We start from the raw sequence: 22,397 nt of genomic DNA, 5'->3' as shown, positions 1-22,397 counted from the left end.
AGCAGGCTTACGGCAAACCATGCCTCAGGCCAGCACCAGTCAGAGGAGGATAATTAAGAGACAACAGGGTCATGCAGGTAGTGAGTGTCTGAGTGATCATCAAAGCATGCCATGTGGGCCAGTGTCTAAGAGAACTAAAAAGAACTAAGGAGATTGTGGGGTAAGAGAGGGGGCTGGTGTACAGAAATAATGGACCCCCCATACAGAAACCAAGGGATTGAGAATTAGAGAGAGAGGAAGAAGATGAGACAGATGGTGATGCTGAGTGAGCAGGGTTGATAGAGAGGACGGAGAGAGTGAAAGAGTGGCGGAGTGAGAGAAAGAGAGGGTCTGCTTCATGAGCATTCTGGCTAAATGTTTGCCTGCTGTTCACTGAAGTGAAGCATAACTTATGCAGCCATAAATATTCATGAAAGTTAGTTTTAGAGCATGTTTGTGTGAGTGTCCTTGCATGCTTTGTAATTAGCATCTATGGATTTGCTGATTAGAATTCATTTTTTTAACCTTTTATGACCTTTGATTAAAGCCTGCTGATGCTCACAGGCCACATTCTACAGTAGAGTGTCGCTGTAATCTTTAGCTGTGCTACAATCAATAGGCCTACATAGTTCTGCATACTGTCAGATAGAAGCCGTGAGAGAAATGCTGATGGGAGTAAGACCTTTTTCTTCGTACACAGGGTGTATTGCATCTGAAATCATAAAGCCTCTACAGTTCAAGTGTAAAAAAATAGTGCACAGAGGGTGGCCCAGTTTTTAGAGAGCCCATACTTCATCTAGACATCATGGATTCAAGCTTTCGGCACATATCCCAATCTGATGAAGTGTCCTTGAGCAAGACCGTTAATCCTCACAAGCTAGAATATTGCTTTCTATGGCTGAATGTGCAGTCTTCTTTGAAAGCAACATGAGAATAGACAGATTTTCCCCATCGGGGTTATTATCAGTGTCAAGTTTAAATAACAAATGGAGAATATATTTTTGGAATTGACTTCTCTTTTGGCTTTGCAGAGTACAATCTTGAACCCTGTGAGGACCCTGGAATGCCTCGCTTTGGCTGGCACACGGGCTCCAGGTTTGGCATAGGAGACACTCTGGCATTCTTCTGCAACACGGGTTATCGTCTACAGGGGGCAAAGGAGATTGTGTGCTTGGGAGGTGGCCGCCGCATGTGGAGTGCCCCTCTGCCAAGGTGTGTGGGTACGTGGTCAGCCGCTTTTATTCTGTTTCCTTTGTCGTTTTTTTGCATTTTACAACGTTAGCCAGTGTCAGCTGTTAAATGTATTTGGCACAGATCTAAACCTTTTACTAGACATTTAAGAACTCAGTGGAATTAGATTCACTTAAGTAGAATACATGTAAAATCCAGGCCTGTGATTAACTGACGTGAGCTGCTACAGTAGGTTAAAACTGTCCTGGGAGATCTCTTTTCCAATGAAGGGTGCTCAAGGGCAGGTCAGGGGAGAGGAGTAGCTCAATTACACTACTTGTATATTTTAAGATGTGACTCTAGAGATCTAGTCAGTTCATGTCATAGCATTGTGCTTCCATTCCACATTGTGGTTTGTGGAGTAGGAATGATTAATAATCTGGAGTTAGTGCTGCACATAATCTATGCAAAGAAATGATCACAGTTGATAACTTTCTCTGATTGACAACAGTTATTTCTGGAATGTAATCCAATGTGTTTTTAATAGTCTACTGATTTCATGTGTCAGTGTCATGTGATAGTGATGTTGATAATTACAGTCAGAATTATACTGTACCTTTTATTGCTGTGGAAAGCATGCTGATGAACCAGTTGCGTAATATCTAATTTTGTGAATTCATTTCTCTTGTGTCGTGTTGTTGCATAACTAAGTGTGCCCATTGTGTGTTTTTTTGCAGCCGAATGCGGATCGACCATCTCCAACAATGAGGGAGTTCTTTTGTCACCAAACTATCCAATGAACTATGACAACAGCCACGAATGTGTGTACAGCATTCAGGTGCAAACAGGCAAAGGCATCAACATCACTGCCAACACCTTTCAGCTTGCTCAAGGTGACATTCTGAAGGTAAAGACTCGATGCAGACACTCTTGTGTGTTAAAAAGAACAGATGAACAGAGAGCCTGTATTAGTGAAATAAATTGATGTTGTTTTTTTATTAATGTTTTTAATGTACAACATGGGGAGAGGAGAAAAAAAGCAGCAGGCAGAATGCAGAAATGTTTAGCCTTGTAAACCAGAGCACAACTCAAACAACAACGGCAGCATCCCTCCAGGAAGGAAATCTTTCTCTGCTCAAGGGCCTTCCAACATTTTTGCACTGCAGATGTGATGTAAATGCCTATGTAGTCCCCACTTCATGTCTGGAATGCAGTCTTTTTGGGATGCAGATGTCTTGTCTAATGCTCCAATTAACAACATTGTAGCCTACTCTCTGTGCTTCTAGTGATGAAGTTGTGCAGACTGTAATCTTTGCTACTTAGTCATTTTGTGAGAAATGGTGGAAATGCTTGGAGAGCTAAATTGCCTTGAAGCATAAAGTAACAAAACAAAAGGAGCCTTTTATTTCTTCTGTTCTTATTTCAGATATCAATCAGGGAGGTGTAGGTGCTGCTGTTCTGAACAAATAATTTCCACTTTGTGTATGGCTTAAAATATATATATATAAAAATGTGTGGTTAATAAAATAACAAAGAAGTTATGATTCAAAATTCAATAAGGTTACGAAAACAAATTCGCTGAACACTGAAAACCAGTTAATTTACCTTCCTTATGCTGGGAAATGGACTGTTTTAAAACTCATATTGAATCTCGGTGTTTATTTATTGAAATGTGGTTTATTGAAACTTGTGAGTAATTGTTAAAACTTATATATAAATGAAAAAGTGAAGACTAGAAGACAAGAAAAGTTTCTGGTTTTGGTTTTGCATCATGAGTCCATCTTCAGGAGGTCGTTCATCATTAGCATTAGGATCAAATCAATGGGAGGTTATGGCCACTCCAGTCAATCTATACACCTCAATTAGGACAGTGGTTTTGTTATAGAGGTACCATATAAACCAGAATATATTGTCCTAATTGCTTCTTTTTTAATTGTTGCTCTCTTTCTTCAGTATTAATTTGTAATTCCTAATATAAACAGGAAAACTCTTCATGTTTCTCTCTGTCTCCGATTAGCTTTATGATGGGAAAGATGGCACAGCTCCACTTCTTGGCACCTACACAGGGACATTGATGCAAGGTCTGTCCCTTGCAAGCACTTCCAACTATCTGTGGCTGGAATTCTATTCTGACCATGAGATGACGGCAGCAGGGTTCCAGCTCATATACCACAGTAAGTTAAATTACATTTCCCTGGGGGAGGAGGACCCTAAAGCTTTTCCAAATGAGTGAATTTAGCCTCTCTTCAGGGGCCGGGCATTTCAAGTAGCAAAATTTAAAAGAAAATTTTAATTGACCCTCACCCTGCTTCACTGTGTCTTTCACTGTCAGGGTATCCATTAAACACAGCATGCTGTTTCTGCTCCTTTCCTGCAGGAAAATTAGCTTTCTTCTTTCTGTCCTTTCTCTCTCTCTGTCTCTCCGCGTGAATCCTCTTTCCCTTTTTTCTTTTGGTCTCCACTCCTGCAATTAGCATCCATGCCTGCCTGCTTGCACCTTGTTAAAACAGGTGAATTATTGTCAGGAACATTTGAAACCACTGTGCCTCTGTGTGTGCGTTAGCGATGTGTATGTAAATGCTCTCTATACAGTGTGCCGCTGCATATGCGCGAGTGCATGTGTGGTATTGAAAGTTTCGGCCATTGTTATAAGTGGGCCAATAATAGATGGGCTTTGTTTCTCCCCCTAATTGGTTTGCTGACTGTGTGTTGTTGCTAACCATCTCTAATTTATTACTGTGACGAGGGAATGTTTTGGTGACATTGCATTTTGCCGACCAATTTAAAGTGTTTTTGTGTTACACCTGCAGTTAAGCTCTCTGAATTCTTTTTTGTCTCCTAGTGGTTTTTCTAAGATAGAATTCAAAATGCATTAGTTAATGAGAAGTTCTGTTTGGACTTTTGAACGGTTCTGAACTTAAGAACAGTTTGAAAGATTTTTCATCCTGTGATAATTGTGCCAGGTACACGTAGTGATACTAGCACCAGTCTTACAATTAGGTGCAGTTTGTCAGGGTTTAAAGATTCACATCCTGACAGAAGAAAATAAAAGAAAGTGTACATTAATATAGAATGTGCGCTCATTTGCAACAAAATAAATTGCCATCTGTATCTAAATGCAACTGCAATTTATTGAAAAAAAAATGGCTTAATTACAAGCTGCCTTTGGAATTTTAGAAATAACCCATAATTAAGTAATGCATAATTGGATTTCATCTGTGATTCTTTCCAGGGATGTGCACAAGGTAAATAGCATAATGTAAGGCAGCACTTTTTTTTTTACTTTTCTAAATGTGAGCGGTAACTGCTAGAGATTTATACTGGGCATGACACTTGTAATACTATCATAACATCTGGCATGGGCATGGACCTTGCTGTGAGAGGAGGCCATAAATCAGCACTGCTGGGGTTTATGTGGGGCGACTTGCTGCATAGCAGATCACTGATGTGTAGTACCTGAAAAGAGAGGAACACAGGCAAAGGTCATGGTCAAGTTCAAACATAATAAGTTATGGCAGCATTTTCTTGTTTGTGGTGCGTTTCATATATTTACATGTATAATTTTTTTACAATATCCCAAAGTGATTCATGCTGATAGGCTGTCTCTCAATCATAGTAATGTCCAAATTCAAATTAATATTTAACTTAATTATTGTTTAGTTGTGGCCCTTAAAGTAATCTTTTATTACCAAGTGATACAATTGCACTGTAAGCCCTTATTTGTGCCCAACTGGAAATGAATTCTCAAAGCTCAGTTAATACCTGTTTACAATACAGATAAATGGCAATATGGCACAGTTTACTGGATGACTACTCTTCCCAGGGCTTGGATAAATGCTGATACACACTATAGTTTGATTTGTGATCCTTATGTCATCATTCTTTAACTTCTCCATCCTTCTTCCTTTGTGCTTGTGCAGGTTTTGAGCTGTCCCACTGTGATGATCCAGGTGTGCCGCAGTTTGGCTTCAAAATCACTGACCAGGGTCACTTTGCTGGAAGTGCCATCACGTTTGGCTGTGACCAAGGTTACACTCTTCATGGTAGTGGAATGCTGAAGTGCATGACTGGAGAGAGAAGGGCGTGGGACAACCCCCTCCCATCATGTATAGGTAAACCTGTCTGCCTGTGTCTGTATACCTTGTTTTCCTCTGTGTCAGGTTTTGGTTCTGAACATGCTGTCTTTGAGTCCTGAACCCGTCTCATGGCCCTCCTCTCTCCCACTGTGTGGGGGTTTTATTATTAGTCTGAACAAGCAGATTGTCAACATTGCTCAGCTAGGTGTTAATCCTAAGGACTTATCCTGACATGATTCCTACCTAATTGAAGTATGTTGAAAGAAAATACAACGCTTGTGATTTTGTAAGAGAATTTAAACAGCTCTGATGCTTTAGCGTAAATCATTGATCTTTCTGTGCAGTCATTAGGAACACTATAGTGAAAAACTTGTGAAGAATTGCTGTTGAGCTGTCACTGTGTTGCTCTGACTCTGCCTCATTTGCAGGCTGTGTAATTTAAATGTTTTAAATCGCAAGCAATTAATCAGCATTTTACTAGCGGTGAGGGCATTATTACTAGAGTATTCATATCACATTAAGTCTTGAAGAAACATAACGTTCTTCTTGGCTGTATTTTCATATTTAGAATGTGCTGAGACCAAAAAACAGAGAAATGATAAAGCTATTACCTGCACGCTGCTCGAGTCTGAAAGGTGTTGTGAGGCAGTGACCGTCTTGACACCTGGCTGTGATGGATTAGGGTAAAAAATGATTTACAAATTCTGGACGTGTGCAGAATTGCACTTTAAATGCCACTGTGTTCCAGGGCTGTTTTCAATGAGACATATCTCCAGTTTGGCATTGTGGTGGACTCAATACAGTGGCAAAAATAGGTGAAACCACTCTATTGATTAACTGTTTATCTACAGTAGATCACTGGATGGTCAATATTAACAGTGAGCTTTGTATCCGTGAGCTGAATGTGAAATAGAATCTCCAGCCGTATCTCTAGGCCCACATCCTGTCTCCTGTCAAGGAATTTGCGTTTGCTCTTTGTTGTGATACTGATTATATCCTATCACTAGAGCAGTCTAATACAATTTTCCCATTAATTAAGTGTCATTTATTCTGTAATATAGATACCACCACGATAACCAGAGAGGAGGAAACATAGATGATAAAGTCATTAGCATTTGTAGCAATGTCCTCTGTGCAAGGCAAGCCCCAGCCTATGTATTCACTAGACAGTCTTTTTTAAATGTAATTAATAGCATCATTAGGAGGCATACTTGAAGACAAAATGAATTTTGCACTATGACTAGAGTAGTAGTCAGACAGGAAGTTGTTGTGCTCTTAAGCCTGTCAGTGCCAAATAAATCTCTGTTTAATACGTCATACATGTCAACAGTGCGTCCGTAATTACTGGCACTGCCAGAAGGGGGAGACAAGAATTTAGCAGAATAGCTTTAAGCATGTTGTTTTATTTATTTTTCTAAATACTCTAAGCTGTTGAGAGCTTGTGATTGTGTTTTCCTTTTGTGTTTGATTGTGCGTATCCATATGTCCTATTTTCTATTGTGTGTGTGTGTGTGTGCGCGCACTCATGTTCAGCGGAGTGTGGTGGAAGCTTTAAGGGTGAGTCTACTGGGCGTATCCTCTCACCTGGGTACCCCTTCCCCTACGACAACAACCTGAGATGCACCTGGACCATAGAGGTCAGCTCTGGCAACATTGTCAGGTAAATACATAGAGTTCAGTTGCTAATACATAAAGTATACATTATACATATGCAGCTATTCAGTGTGAATGAAACATTACTTGCTATTGTCTTCACATAGTGTTATACCATTTGTAGCTTTTTAGTGGTTTTAATTAAGATGTCCATTAAGTTTCTCATAATATGCAAATGTTGTTGTACTACTGTTTTGTTGTACTATTTTGTTGTTGTAGATAAAACATTAGTTCTATAAATGAATGGATTTGTAAAAGATTTGGATTTGTTAGCTTGAATCAGCAGACATAAAGCTGAGTGGATTTATGTGATACAACTGGAAGAACATTTGTTTTTTTGTACAAGAACTGAGTATTGCTTTTAATACATCTTTACAACTTTGGTAGAGCTTGAGTGATGCCAAATCTCAAATGAAATTCCCAAAAGCATGGGGACAAGCTTGTCACGTGCAGCTTCTATTTTGGCTCTGCATTCTGGGAGTATTTGTTTTTGTTACTGTACATTTAGGATTTAGAAATCTGCAAATGAACAAAATAAATATTAATTTTAACAAAACAGTAGTGAATAGATTAAAGGCCTCATTAACCATATGACAGATAATATGGTAAATTGACTGAAATAAACTAAAGCCAACAATTGCTTGTGTTCGTCTCTTTCAGTCTCCAGTTTCTTGCGTTCGACACAGAGGCGTCTCATGACATTTTGAAGGTATGGGATGGGTCTCCTGAAAACGAGATGTCTCTGAAGGAAGTTAGTGGCTCCCTGTTGCCTGAGGGAATCCACTCCACTCTCAACATCGTCACCATTCAGTTTGAGACTGACTTTTACATTACCAAGTCTGGTTTTGCCATTGACTTCTCAAGTAAGTATACTCCTCACCTTTATGTTTTAGTGTGTTAAAAAATCACTGAATGAGGCTTTTTCTGTGCTATAACTTACATACTAGATCTCCTCTTAGTGAGATCTGTTATTGCGAGTTAAAATCATGTGGGTCATTACCCAGAATATATGTGAGTGTAATCGTGCAGTTAAGATTATATCCTCTTCTGTGGAACTCTATATTCTGTAGCTGTAATCTGTAACCACGCCTTGATGAGCAGTGAACATCTCGGGTATTTTACAGATCATTGCTGACTGTCTCCAGTGCACTTTTTGCTGCTTTAATATTAATGCACTCTGTGTTCTACCTGTGAATTCTTACAATTCCAAACCTGGAAGCAAGTGGAAATCCAAACATAATGTATGCCATGTGTGATGATGCTGTAAATGTTTCAATTTTCTTTAGCATACAGGCACCACAGCCTAATGTAAAATTAATTATCTGAGTTTCACTTCACAGCAGAATGGAAACGGTTTCAGATATATACATACGGTATTTTACTACCCTGTTTGCCGAAGGCTACAGGTTTTCAGAACCTGAAAAGTAAGAGTGGGGAAAGGATTGTAGTCTTGTGGGATTGCCCACAATGATTTGAGAATATGCTTCAGTAAAATAAATACACATGGCAGTTTAGGCTTGTGTGCGTAAACCTACACAGCTGCTAAGCAATACTTCTGCCTCATATGATTGGTCAACAACATTTTGTGGATAACGACTATGATTTAATATTGTCTTTTCAGAACTGAGGTTAAGTGTCTTTATTCCAATGTAAGGTATAATGTATATTCTCCTCACAATAAATCAACTGTTGATGTGCACATCACAGGCAGTATGATCTCCACCACACTTTCCTTTTCATGTGTATTTCTCTCTTTCTCTCTTCTCTACTTTGTGATAGATGTATTTGTTTTTTCTGGGGGTGGGGGGGATACAAAACTTTAATAAACCTAACTGTATTTAGTGTCTCAATAAACTGTTGAAATGGAACATCTGAAGAATCCATCAGATTTTTACCAGATCACTCTCAAAGCTCTGGGCTACTGCACAGCTGTGGTTTAGGGAAACCGATTAGGAGAACACGGCAGGATTTTGACTGATATCAGTTAGAAATCTGCTCTGTGCTGTAACTCTGTCTGAGCTACAGTTTCAGCTCAACAGCTGTCAGCTGTATGATATGAAACTGTGTGTGAACAGTTTGTATATTCTCTCTCGCATCCATTGATTCCCTGTACATTGGCTCCACATGTGCAGCTCTTACATGTGTGTCACATTTGTGTGTGTGTGTGTGTGTGTATTTCCCCTTCAGGTTCACTTGCAACAGCCTGCAGAGATCCGGGTATTCCTATGAATGGTAGTCGCAATGGAGAAGGACGAGAGCCCGGTGACTCTGTGACCTTCTCTTGTGATCCAGGATATGAATTGCAGGGAGAGAGCAGAATCACCTGCATCCAAGTGGAAAATAGATACTACTGGCAGCCCAGCCCTCCAAGCTGCATCGGTGAGAGAATGGGAGATAGTGAGTGTAAGGGAGAGAAGGGGGAATGTGTGGAGGAGATGGAGAGGGGATGGTGGAGGGAAGTGTAGAGGATCAGAGAGACAGGAGGAGAGAGAAGAGACTCCATTAACTGGCTGCAGCAAAGGCTGTAATTCTGTCTCACTTGATGTGTTGAAAATATGTGTAGGATAAAAAAGACCAGATATGTTTGAGTTGTTGCCAGCTCTTATTTGGATAAATCCACTTGTGCTGCTGGTTAAAAAGTGCTCTGCAGTCTCCCAGCACATCGTCTTATTAAGCTTAACAGCTAATTACTTAACAATGCTATTAGAAACAATTCCACTAAGTAGGTCCAAAGAAACCTAGATGTTCTTGAGTTGCTGCCAACTGGACTAACAATCTTTTCAGACCAGAAAAAAGGTCTACGCACATGGAGGTCTTACAGTGCATTTACAACTCACAACTATGTTTGCCAAAAGCAATGTTGTATGAGTGAAAATGTCAGCTGTGCTTATACTACTGAAGTGTTTACCACACTAAATAAAAGCAGCACAGTCATCATGTTACTTCAACACTCTGTCAGATAGTGACACTTGACAGCTGTTGGTGTGTTTAATAAAATCAACAAATGACAAGTAAAACCACTCATAAGGCTTTAAGATTTAGGCACAAAAAATCCATGACATGCTGAGGCATTAGGAAAAGTCATAAAAACCTAATGCATTCAGTTAAAATCTCTAAAGAATATATTTATATTGCTGTACTTGTAGAATTTAAGTCAATGACTTATGTGTATGTATTACTTGCAAGTCTCAGGCTGATTTCAGCTTAGGTAACGGTGTTTGCAGTGGGCAGTACATGCATGTTTAAAGAATATTTTTGCTTACTGATCTCCTTCTTTAATCTTTCCAGCTCCTTGTGGTGGGAATGTGACTGGGTCTTCTGGATTCATCCTCTCTCCTAACTACCCACACCCCTACCCACATAGCAAAGACTGTGACTGGCTTATTGCAGTACACTCAGACTATGTCATCTCTCTCGCATTCATCAGGTAATGTGGGTGGGAAAATTATATATATATATTAACAAAATAGGATGATAAATTCTTTGTGTGTTTGAGCTTTTTACAGGGTATGAGGTGACGGATAAGAAAAAGCCAGGGATGTTGAAATAACAGTTTTGTCCCCTAAGTACATGGCCCAGTAGCTTACAAGATGAAGCTTTCCCTAAACCCGTGGTTTGTAACTTGCCTGAACCAGAATGGGCTCAGTTCTCAGTGGATGCACAGCGGCTCAGGCTGTGCCATGGAATTGCTTGTTTTTTGCAGTGGAACCAGCTATAACATCATAGTATTGAGCAAAATTGGCCATGTGTGTTAAGAAGAGGACCTCAGTTTGAGTCCAGGTGTGTTGGGAGATAGGAGTAAGGCCGTCGCGTCTCTACAGACACCTGAAAGTCAGATATTCCAGCCACTTTGCTGAAATGTGGTGCAACAAGATTGCAGGATGAATACTGTGTGGCTGAACTGCGATATGAGCACAGCTCATTTTCGCTGCAGAATGAAACTCGTAACATGTGCTTTACATTATTAATTGCAATTTAAGCATGTACAGGGAACACAAGCAGAACAAACAAAGGTGAGCCTAAAAGAAGTCTTCTTCTGACTGTTGAGGATAAGTTTGTCATTTTATAAAGAATTGGAGAAGGAGCATAGGTATACATGCTCTTTCTTTACTCCCACACCTACATCCAACTGAGGAGGAGAATAAGTCTGCACGATTCTTCTTCAGCTTTGTCCTTCAAACCAAACATCTAATAGAGTTAGCACAATGCTGCTTTCTCTCTTGGGAATGCCAAATGAAAGGATGGAGTTATGATTTTAAATTGGAATTGCCTTGATCCAGCTCAAATGCAATTATCTCCAAGCTATTTACATTTTTGTCATAAACCTCGCTCATTATTTTGAAAACAAATGCTCTCCCCTCTCTCTTACTGCAGCATGTGATTTGATATACAACACTACAATATGAAACGATCTTTTCACACTGCATCGCCATAGCCGTCTGGGAAGACTTTGTGCCACTGCAGTGTCACAACAATTTAATCTCTTCTCACCTCTTGGGGGAGTTATCTTTTTTTATCTCTTTGTCTGGAGATGCAATACAAATCGCTTGGCATGACTCACTTCTAGCACTGCAGAGCACAGTCTCATTTTGAAACCCTCATTTATTCTAAATCTCTCATACAGTCTGTAAAATCTGGTGGCAAGACTTAAATAATAAGAGTTTTATTTTTCATTTGTTTTTTTATTTTTATTTTTCTCGTTGCAGTTTCAGCATTGAGCCCAACTATGATTTCTTGTACATCTACGATGGGCCGGACAGCAGTGCTCATCTGATTGGCAGTTTCCAAGACAGCAAACTTCCTGAGAAGATCGAGAGCACTTCCAACTTCATGTACTTGGCTTTTCGCAGCGATGGCTCTGTGAGCTACACTGGCTTTCATTTGGAATACAAAGGTACTCCCAAGAACTGTGTGCATGAGAATCTGTATGTGTTTTCAATGAATATGTTTATGCATTACAGCAAGGGATATAGTGTAAAATACAGTGCAAATTAATTATAGATTATGTCTTTGAAGCGATACTGTACACAGCTTTTTGATGCCAGCTGTGAGAAGAGCCTATGGGGAAGAGGGTGTACTGAGAAGCAAGTTTGGCAGAGCCTTTCTTGACAAACCCTAAACTATCAAAGATCTGTTACTACAAGGGTGGATATGAACTTTCTCTGTTAACCCAGGCTTACAGCTTCAGGCTCTGTGTCAGCTCTCAGAAAGTGGAAAAAGGAGGGTTTATGGTTTTTTTTTATACAGGTAGAAAAGGTGGTGATCATGGAGATACAAGGATAACATAATTAAACTAATACTATTCAATGCACATTACTGCAGATTAAGTTGATGGTGGCTCATATATAATGGAACATAATTGCAAACATGAGGATTGCTTTTAATACTTGGATGAAAATCCAATGTATGCCTGATGTCTGGAACCATGACCAAATGGGTTTTTACTTTGAGGTGCTTTGCCAGGCCATCACTGCAGCTGAAGGCTGCTGCAGAAAAGGCAGCTGCAGCTTGTTTGTGGGTCCTTCAGGGTAGCTGTAAGTTTTGGGTCACTATACAGCTGCAGTATGAAGCGACATCAGGTTGCAGCATTTGGCTGAATATGAGCAGAGTATAGATCATTACAGTCCAGAATTTATCCTGCTGCTTCCATGAGCAGTCACATCATCAATAAACAGCAGTGACCCTGTTCCATTGACATAGCTGCCCATGTCACAACACTGCCTTGACCATGTTTGACTGAAAATGCGGTATACTTTGGATCATGAGCCGTCCCTTTACTTGTGCATGCTTTTCTTCTGCCATCATTCTGAATCTCATTCTAGAACTGGTTTAGAATAGGCTTTTCAGGTGTTTTCTTGAAAAATCTTACCCAGAATTTTTGTTCTTGAACGTAACCCATGTTAGCCACTGTATCAATATTCATTAAGCTGTCTTTTGACTGTAGACTGACATATCTGTTCTTGACTTGGCTAGATGTTGTGAAAAGGTGGTTCTTCACCATGGACAGAATCCTGCAGTCATCCACTTCAGTTGTCTTCTGTGGTCTTTGTTTTCTTGTGAAAGCATGCTGTTCCAGACTGTTGTATTGGCCACTACCAGTGTTTTGGCTGTGTTTCTGATGGGTTTATTTCAGTGTAATAATGGCCTCCTTCACTTGCAGAGTCACCTCTTTAGACATCATGTAGAGTGTCCCAGTGAACACCTGCCAAATGCAAATATCACACTCAGAACCACCTCCTGGACTTTTATCTGCCTGATTAGTCAAGGAATAACAAAAGAACAGGCCCACACCTGGCCATGCAACTGCTTGTCAGCCAGTTGTTACATTATATATGAGCCATAGAAAATGTATGTGTGTATGATAATGTAATTCCAAAATGTTTAATGCCACACTTGTAGAAACCCATTGAGGCAGAAAACCTTGACTTCACTCACATCTTCAGTGTTTCATTTCAAATTCAGTATAGTAGCGTATAAATACCAAAAACCTATAATTGCTCCAATATTTATAAACCTGACAGTCTTCAGGTTAAAAGTGAGCCATCATTTTGAACCTGCAGGCTCTGACTTTAAATTCAACAGACCTCGCTAATCTGCCAATGTTGCTTGGTAGAAGAACCCTCATTATTCACCTTCAACTATATACATGTTTACCATAATAATTAATTTCTCATAACCCCTTTGGTAAATCACACAGGCCCCTTGCAGTCTCTGTGGTTTATAACCATGCAAATATGTATAAAAACCCTCTCATTTCATTTCAGACAGTCACCAATAAAGCCTTGTTCTTTCTGCTTCTTCTTCTTTTTGATTGGCAGCAAAACTGCGGGAGGCGTGTTTTGATCCGGGGAATGTGATGAATGGCACTAGAATGGGTACTGACTACAAGCTGGGATCTATGGTGACATTTCATTGTGAGGCTGGCTACCTACTGCAGGGCTACTCAACTCTGACATGTGTCATGGGCAACAGCAAGAGACCCGAGTGGGACAGAGCTAAACCAAGCTGTCAAGGTGAGAGACAACACTTCTAAAATAACAGAAGGTCTGAGCAGCAGAGAACTGCAGTCCAGCTGTTTGGTCAATATTTGATACAATGCATAAACAGGGTAGAGATGTGTTAAAAACAGCTGAAATGCGGTGCACATTTCTCTCATGGAATTTTTATAATGAACCATCCTGTGAGTCTGTGGCAAAGCTTGAAATGAAAAGTAAGTTCAGAGGAGAGAATTCTGTATTATAGATGCATAATACATATATCCATAGAGATTGATTGTTTTTGGCATAAACTAGCTCACTTTATCACCTCAGTATCACAAAGTTTGCAACTTAAGAATGCTTTGAAACTTTGAAAAAAAAAAAACGTATAAACAAACAACTGGAGTTGTTCTTGGTATGTGCAGAATATGCATCAACTGTCGATAGTGGGATGCATACACCACCAAGTGGTATGAGGCATAGTCACGACATTCGTCTACAAGGGGTTAAATATAAAAACACACAGTTCCAATTAATCTAAGTAGAATAACAGAAATGGTTGGTGAACAAAGGTAATGTTAATACATTCATGATATGCATAGCCATGACTTTACAAGAAGTGAGACCTTTGTTATGCTGTAAAACAAAAGAAACGAATTAATGAATGTATTAAAGCAGGTCGTATGTATGGTGCACCGTGTCTACCAAGTCTGTAACTCATTTATATTTGAACTGTCAAAGCCTGGCTGGAGAATATTGTTGCAAAGAATATAACCCACTTTTTATATGTGTACACGTGAATTGTAGCATCACAGTGAAGGTAGAAGAGAATAGAGATCTCTACAATGTCACAATAACTCTTTCCAGTTGCATTACACCTTTTTTTTGTCGAATTTTTGTCAGTGTATGTAATTTGCCATGGATAAATTAGAATTCCTTTTTCATTTTCAGCAGTAGGGAACCTGAACACCCACTATCACACCAGGGAGCAGTTCATTACTTTAACAGTTGGCACCGGTGTAAGCAGGGCTGAGCAGCCCTGGGGTTATGTGCTTTACTAAAGGGTCCATCAGCATCTCTCTGTTAAGTATTTTCACTTTGAGACTAAATCTAAACTGATGACTTAACTGTCTAAAGGCTAAATGTAATAGCTTCAGCTGCCCCAGCATATGGTCAGCTCCTGTTTCTCCTTTACATTACTAGCAATTAGCTGCAGTTGGTAGTACTTTCAAAAACATGTACATGCAGTTTACTTTAATTGCCTGTTGGTGGTCTAGGTGCTGCAGCATTTTAACCGAGATCAACAGCCGCATGTACTCAAATCCAACATGATCCTGTGAAAAAAAGAGTTAGGACACATCCCATTAACACTTTTAAATAAACTCCTCAGCAAATAACAGTTTACAATTTGTAGTTACAAAAACTTAGCTCACAAGCTTGTCTTCTCAAATGATGTGTCTATCTAATGTAATGAGAAAAGTATAAACGCTTGTTATAATTATGCACAGTACCCCAGGTGACAAATGATTTAATTTATTTAAAAAAAATTCCAAAACACAAATTCAGTCATGTAAATATGACAAAGAAAAGCATCCAGCTGTCACATTTTAGAAGGGAACAGGTATTTGGTATTAATTTGGTGTTAATTTAAAAAAAAAAAAAAAAAAAAAAAAAAAAAAAAACAATTTTAAATTGTCAAAAGCAATCATAGTAGATGCAAATGCATTTCCTGTCATCCACTTATAACCGAGCAGCTGTAAAGCAAAGTTAAATGTACTTTGTGGAGATATTAAGTACACCTTTGTAGAGCAGTGCTGTATGTTCGAGTCTTGTCCTAAAGGCATGTGCTAAAGGATGACCACAGATGTTTGCACCATGTCTCACAGTCCCTTTACCCACTCTCTTTATTAACACTCGGTGTTTAATGTGTATATTGTTCATATAAAAAATGTTGTGTGGACTCTGGGTTTGTTATGTTTTGCAGTGAGGCCATTTTCTGTCCAGCATTTTAACCTTTCACTCAATACTTTTTGTTCCTCAGATTTGTTTTATTGTGCTCTAATGATGCCATTAGCTCCCTTGTCTGTGTAAATAAATGGTATTTAAGGGCTAGGTCAATATCCTTCAAATGAAATTGGATAAAAATCGAACAACAACGAAGCCCCTTTTAATGTAATAATATATCATTTGTGTTTAAAAGTACAATGTTAGACTTGTTGGAAGACTCATGCTCTGAATCATCATTATATAATCACACATAAAACATATTTTTTCCTCAGCAGTCACTCAACAAAATAATGGTTTGCAGTGTGTCCACTTCTCTATATCCTTGGACTAGAAACTATTAAAACATATCCTGTGAATCGCATTCTTTCTCTTACCTGCTGTACTTGGATTGGCAGTGCAGTGTGGTCTCCTCTCCACTGGCATCTTTCTCAAATTCCTCATGCACCACCGCACTATATCTCCCATTGTGTCTGACAAATCACCTTGAATTAGATTACTTACTGTCATTGCGCATGTTTGATTACACGCCTCATGCTACTTCGAACAACCGTTTCTGAAGAAACTGCTGACACATCTTTCTACATTAACACTTCAGCTCGCTTTTCATGTGCTGCTCAGTGGAACAGCAGTGACATGTGCATTGTGTGGGCCACAGGGGGGTTCAGAGCAGCTGGTGACAGCCTCCTCACGACAAATGAGTGTGTGTTTGTTTACAGTCGAGGCTCCCCCGCCTGATGTCTTGGTCCGTGAGGTCTAAGGTAACTGCGTTAGAGGGCCTCTTGGCAAATTAGGTACATCATTAAGGTAGGACTCTGAGATGTGACGCAGGTGCAGGGCAGACAGCAGGTTATATTAATGAACCTAGTCGCCAACTGAAAATCATCCCACAGTAAGTGTGCAAAGGCGCTGGTTTCTTCTTATATATGAAAGTGCAACATTTACTAAGATAAATAATAAAGCCATTGAAAACTTATTTCAGCTGAAGAGATGAGCCTGACTGTCTCAGATCCTGCTGCTGGGTGATATGGGCTGATTAAACTGTGGAACTTTTGCGATTGTGTTTTGTTGATTGATGGTATTGTAAGTCCAAAAAAGCACTATTCCTCTCAGTTGTGTTCTAACCCTGTGGATACAACTCAGGCTTTTGCTTTCTGTCTGTTTACAGCTCACACTTCCCCTGGAAATGTCCCCAAAGTGTCTCTTAAATGTCAAATTGTTTTTGTTTGCTGGCCAAAATTATATTTGTCAGCATCTGAAAGTTCAAAGGTGACTTTTCATCTTATTTTGTGATATGAAGCTCTTACCTTGCAGCAAGTTTAAATACATTCACTGATTGTATTTTATTGCCTTATTTCCCCAGGTGTTATAAGCAATGTGTTTCACTTTTTGTTAACTGCTTATATGTTGCTCCACACAGCTCCCTGCGGAGGTCACTTCACAGGTTCAGAGGGAACCGTGCTGTCCCCAAACTACCCACATAATTACACCAGAGGCCAGAGCTGTGTCTATGACATCTTCGTTCCTGGAGACTTTGGTAAGCAGTTCAGGCCTTACTTCTATGTAGTTGCAGAAATTGCTAATTATAGTGTGTTAAACTGCTGCTTAGGGCCTATATGTGGTGTAGTTGTCCAGACACACTTAAAACAAGGAGAAGCTAAGGCAGATAATTGTGCTTTCTATGAGTTTTCAGCTAATAATGAGGATATGGAAAGATATAGAGGCTGACTCCCAGATCTGGTCATAGGTGATGTGGTACTAGCAAGTTTAGATCTGCATTATTGCCTTTCCTTTAGAGCTTAATATGGGTTTCATGCTTTTCGGTGTGTTGTGCATTTGGACTGGTGTGCTTGACGCTTACATCCACTGACATTCAAGTTAAATGCCTTTGTTCCACTAGAGATTCAATGTCTAAAACGGAATTTGCAAAGAATCAAGCCTATTGTTGAAAAATCGCATGGCAACTACTGCTGTGTGTCCAATGAAATCTCATTTTAATCAATACATGCATGTCAGAATTCCATTGCAGCAGACCGCTGCACCTTACACCTGCTCTCCACTCTCACATATAAACATAACATGAGGAATGACAGCGTTTTGGCTCCAGGAAGAGGTGTAAAAGCAGAATAAGATCAGGGCAAACAAAAATTGATTGTGTTGACATGAAAAATGCTCTGTACCATAGGTAATGGAGAGGCAGGTCAAGCAGCGAAGGGCTGTGGGGAATAGATGGAGCCAGCGAATTCTCCGGTGCACAGTTTACTCGAACACCTCTGTGTATACATAATTCAGCAAAGATCTTGAGAAGACCTTGATGCATTCCTGCTCAATATTCCATGTTAGTCATAAAGAGCAACGAAAATGTAGGCAGACGTTTTTATTCTGTACAGCCCTGTGCTTATGAAACACAGATTAATCTCCTGTGTTGTGATCCAGTCCGACAGTTTACCTCCCTTGTTGCCAACTCCTGCATGTGTTGTCCAGGAACTCGGGTCCAGTTTTTTTTTTTTTAAATAAATATTACATGCAAATGTAGCTGTTGCTTAAACTGCCAGCAAAAGCTTAATGGAGGGTGGAAGTCGCCAAGCAACAATCCCACCTAGACCAGCACATTCATTTTAGGGCATGTAGAGGCAAAGGCTATTGATGAGGAACAAGATTGCTGTGGTGTGGCTTGAAGGAAATCTACTCGGAGGAGTCATCTAACAAAGCATCAGGGATTTACAGCTCGGGTAGAGCAAATTAAAAAAAGTGGGGGGACTACTCCTCTATTTAGAAATTCCAAATCATCTAAAGCATGTCTCGCTCTTCTTACTGGTAACATGTGAAGCTTGGATGTAGAGGCTGATGCGAGAACACTAAATGCCCTTAACCAATGGTGCAGAACAAGCTCTCTGCAGTTTTTTCTTTCCTGTAGCACCAATCAGCAAAATAGCTTGTTTTTACATGCAGTGTAAGTGCTACCATGAAACAATCGATTTACATACTGTATAGGTAATATTATACGCTGTCGGTCACTTTCATTTGACTTACATGATTAAGTAGGGCATAAGGGTGGCAGAGCATCCAATGCTCCATGCCCTATTTAATCATGTAAGTCAAATAAAGGTGAAAATAAGGATGAGTTCAGTGGTTTTAAGCTCCGTGAATGTAAACCCCCAGATAAAATGGTGAAATTCTCTTTTTCTCTGGTGAAGTGTGGCAGCAGAGTCTCTAGCCTATAGGCAGCGTGATAACAGAAATCACATTTCAGTGTCTAGTATACAGGTAATTGAAATTTGTAAGTGCCTTGGGTGAAGTGTCAAACCTATGTCTTAGGCTGTCTCTCGTATGACCGATAGCATACCATAAGCCTTTCAGACATTGTGTCAACCTGCTTGAACTGGCAGGAAAAGGTCAGTGAGAAATATCATGTCCTGACTCCGGCTGGGTGACTCGGGGGTTTTACACCTGGGTTCCAGTTTTATGTGGATATATGTCTTTTGCTGTCAAAGTTTAGGCAGAACTCAAGATAGCTTTATATAGTTTTGTTGTTTTATTATCGAAATGCTCATTGTCGTAAGCACACGCTGTTGAAGACGGTATTGTTAAAGCAGCGCAACTAAAATGAATTACTTTGTCTTTATCAATATTAGGGCTGTGTGGTGATTTGGTATGCTACCATTAATTATTAGTGGCATAATTTAAAAAACAAAACTTGTGTTACTATAGCTCTTGTCCAACTGAAAAAACACATTAACTGCTGTTAATCTGTACTCATTCAGATTAAATGACTCTGTATTTATCAGGGGTATTAACTGGCCCCAGCTCCAGTCATCAGTGATGTAAACATAACATCACGATGCAACTCAGTTCTGCTGTTCAACCAGCACCTGAGGTAGCAGAGTCACTGCCCTCAGTGCTGCTCCTGATTGCTGTTTTCCTTAAGTGCATTTGTGGTTTCATTTGTGACACACAAGAGGGTAAAAAACATAAAACAAAATGAAAAAAGCTCACCTTTAAGTAAAGTTAAGAATTCTAGGCTGATGTGTTATTAAATTGCTTGAGTAATAATTTGAAATACAAGAGATACACACCCGTGATAGCACAATGCAAAGATAGCAAAGAGGATGAGAAAATGCACCATATTTAAGAAAATATGATAATAGAAGCTGCCATGTTTTCAGATCGTGGACGTTATCTCTCCATTGATTATATTGTTACAAGCTACAAAAAAAAGATGAGTCTTTGTAATTTCCGTGACAGATTTAAACAGTTGCTTCTTTACATTCAGCTGTTGTGTTGCTCAGGCACCTGGTTGACTAGTAAAGTACTGACAGCACACTCTGTCAATAAGACTAAATACAGATGGCAGCAGCACTCTCACAAGGTGAAACATTCCGCTTTCTCACTTAGTCGGAGTTGTTTGTCTGAACTGATATGCTGTAGGTGAAACTAGATTAAAACCCAATTTTGTGATCCTGCTCTTAATCTTGTTGCCTCTGCCAGCTGGCCTGCTGTAAAGCTGAGCAGTAGAAGTCAATACCTACTATGGATTTTCATGAAGTCTTTTCAACTGGAAGGTTTTTGCATGAACAGTAGGAACAACGCTGAAGCCATACAGTAGTCAGCTGCTTTAGTCTATGTTTTGTCATCTGCTCTAAGTTTTCCACAAAGCACAGATTTACAGTGTGTGTTTGAAGATTCTCTGACAGCTTGTCAATGCAAAGGACTGTGACAGACTAAAAAGAATTGCCGATGTTTATCCACGTGTGGGATGTTGGCAGATATTTTGTTCAGTGGTATCATAGTAGTTTGTTTAGTTTTACTGTATTCAGCCCAAGCTGCCATGCTTTCTGTCTCCCTGTTGATAGGTGTGTGTGTGTATAAGTGTTTTTGTTTGGACAGCATTTTTCCATGTCATGTTTTCCACCTGATATAACATAATGCACTCACATAATGAACATCCATCCATAACATCAGCATGCACCACTGTGTAATCTAGTACAATTCTCCCTCCCTCAGATCAATCAAACAAATATATTGTCTTGTATGGCCGTTGCTGGTCCTACATGGGATGTATTCACAATTTCAAAATGTCTACAGCTGCTCTTAATCTTTGTATGCGTTTATACAGGTATTTGTGTACTGTATACCACTGGTAATCATAAATTATATTAAAATAGCTGGCAGGAGACACCAGTTTTTAAGCTATGCTGTGGATATAGTCAGTAACAATGCTTTCCATTCATACCTCAGCACTCATACTCACACTCCATGCATTGCTTGCAACATTCAAATATCATCAAAGTACAATGTGCATCTGTCTTGCCCTGTAATGTTTATTATGTATTCTGTCACAAATAATGCTTGTAGTCATATTTCAAACAATAACTGCTTTTTTTCATAAAGGGATGAATTATTCATGAGCCTCAACCTTTGCCTTGGGCACTGCTTGTAAACATACACACACATATACTTCCCCACAGGAATTCACTCTTGTTTACACTGAGATCAGCAGCTGCTCTAGAACTTTTTTGTCCTATACTACCAGCAGGGTGGTGTTTCTTGTGTAAAATAGGAAGCCAAGAAACAACTCTACTGTGAGTAATTTTACACCAGGAAAAATAAATTACAAAAAGGGGTGCTCACCTGTCTGACAAAAAATGTGTGTTTTTTTTTTTTTTTTTTTTTTTTTTCCACTTAAGTTTATATTTTGCCCGGAGAAGTTTTTGGTTCACTGCGCAGCCTTCTTTGTCGATTTTGATGGCTTCAAGGGTGAGCCAAATTCCTCCTATTAGCAAGACCCTCCATGGCATTTCTAGTAAAGGTGTATTTCTCTTTTGTAATAAAAATGTGCTATTGTATTTTGCAATAATATAACTCCAGGCTTCAGACTGCTCCTGGGTGTCCAACTGTTTTCTTCTTTCACTTTTATGCTGTGCTGACATCAGTTTGTCAAAAAATACTTCCTGTGATACTCTGCAGGCACAGCAAGGCCATTAAGTCAAACTGCTGTCATCTTGGTAGGATTATAGACATTTAATATTTTAGTAATTAGTACAATATTTGCCAAATTTATATATTTTCCTGTATTTTCTGTTGCTAAGGATGTTCATCCTGTCCTGTTGACTCAATTTTACCTTATTCATCAATACCAAGAAATTATTATTTAAGAAGGTTCATGAGTTGTTTTCGGAACCTTCACAATGGTAAGAGGACATAGTATTACTCGGTAGCAAAGTCAGCTGATCGGAACTTAAAGCTAACATCTTAGGCAGAGGGTGAACTGACAGGCTGCACAGGCAGTATGAGGAAAAAAGTCTGTAAATGTATGTTTTTATAACAAAATCATGCCAAAAAGCCAAAGATGAGCATAATAGGTTCCTGTGAAATTTGTAAATCAGATAATTTAAATCTCAGGAATTTTAAATGCTTTCTCTGAAGCCTTTGTATTCTGTAAATGCACATTTACTGCATATTGAAAAACAAATGTACTAGGTTTTCTAAAATGTACTTCTTCTATTAAATCACAGAGCAAATTACCTTTACAGTGTAT

General features: G+C 39.3%; 1 protein-coding gene across 1 annotated transcript in view; it reads left to right on the top strand.

Annotated features, from left to right (window-relative positions):
- Positions 1 to 22,397, top strand: part of LOC114448150 (CUB and sushi domain-containing protein 3-like) — a 184,495-nt gene that overhangs the window by 74,244 nt on the left and 87,854 nt on the right. Inside the window, exons 22-32 of the mRNA XM_028424904.1 lie at positions 1,011 to 1,199; positions 1,887 to 2,056; positions 3,167 to 3,323; positions 5,070 to 5,261; positions 6,759 to 6,885; positions 7,539 to 7,741; positions 9,066 to 9,257; positions 10,167 to 10,305; positions 11,585 to 11,772; positions 13,697 to 13,891; positions 17,280 to 17,396. Of these exons, the coding sequence (XP_028280705.1) occupies positions 1,011 to 1,199; positions 1,887 to 2,056; positions 3,167 to 3,323; positions 5,070 to 5,261; positions 6,759 to 6,885; positions 7,539 to 7,741; positions 9,066 to 9,257; positions 10,167 to 10,305; positions 11,585 to 11,772; positions 13,697 to 13,891; positions 17,280 to 17,396 (1,869 nt within the window). The remainder of the gene's footprint in view (positions 1 to 1,010; positions 1,200 to 1,886; positions 2,057 to 3,166; positions 3,324 to 5,069; positions 5,262 to 6,758; positions 6,886 to 7,538; positions 7,742 to 9,065; positions 9,258 to 10,166; positions 10,306 to 11,584; positions 11,773 to 13,696; positions 13,892 to 17,279; positions 17,397 to 22,397) is intronic.

Source organism: Parambassis ranga, chromosome 16 (assembly GCF_900634625.1).
Source record: "Parambassis ranga chromosome 16, fParRan2.1, whole genome shotgun sequence".
Lineage (NCBI taxonomy): Eukaryota > Metazoa > Chordata > Actinopteri > Ambassidae > Parambassis > Parambassis ranga.
The sequence above is the reverse complement of the archived record's forward strand: the minus strand, read 5'-3'. Positions and strand labels throughout refer to the sequence as shown.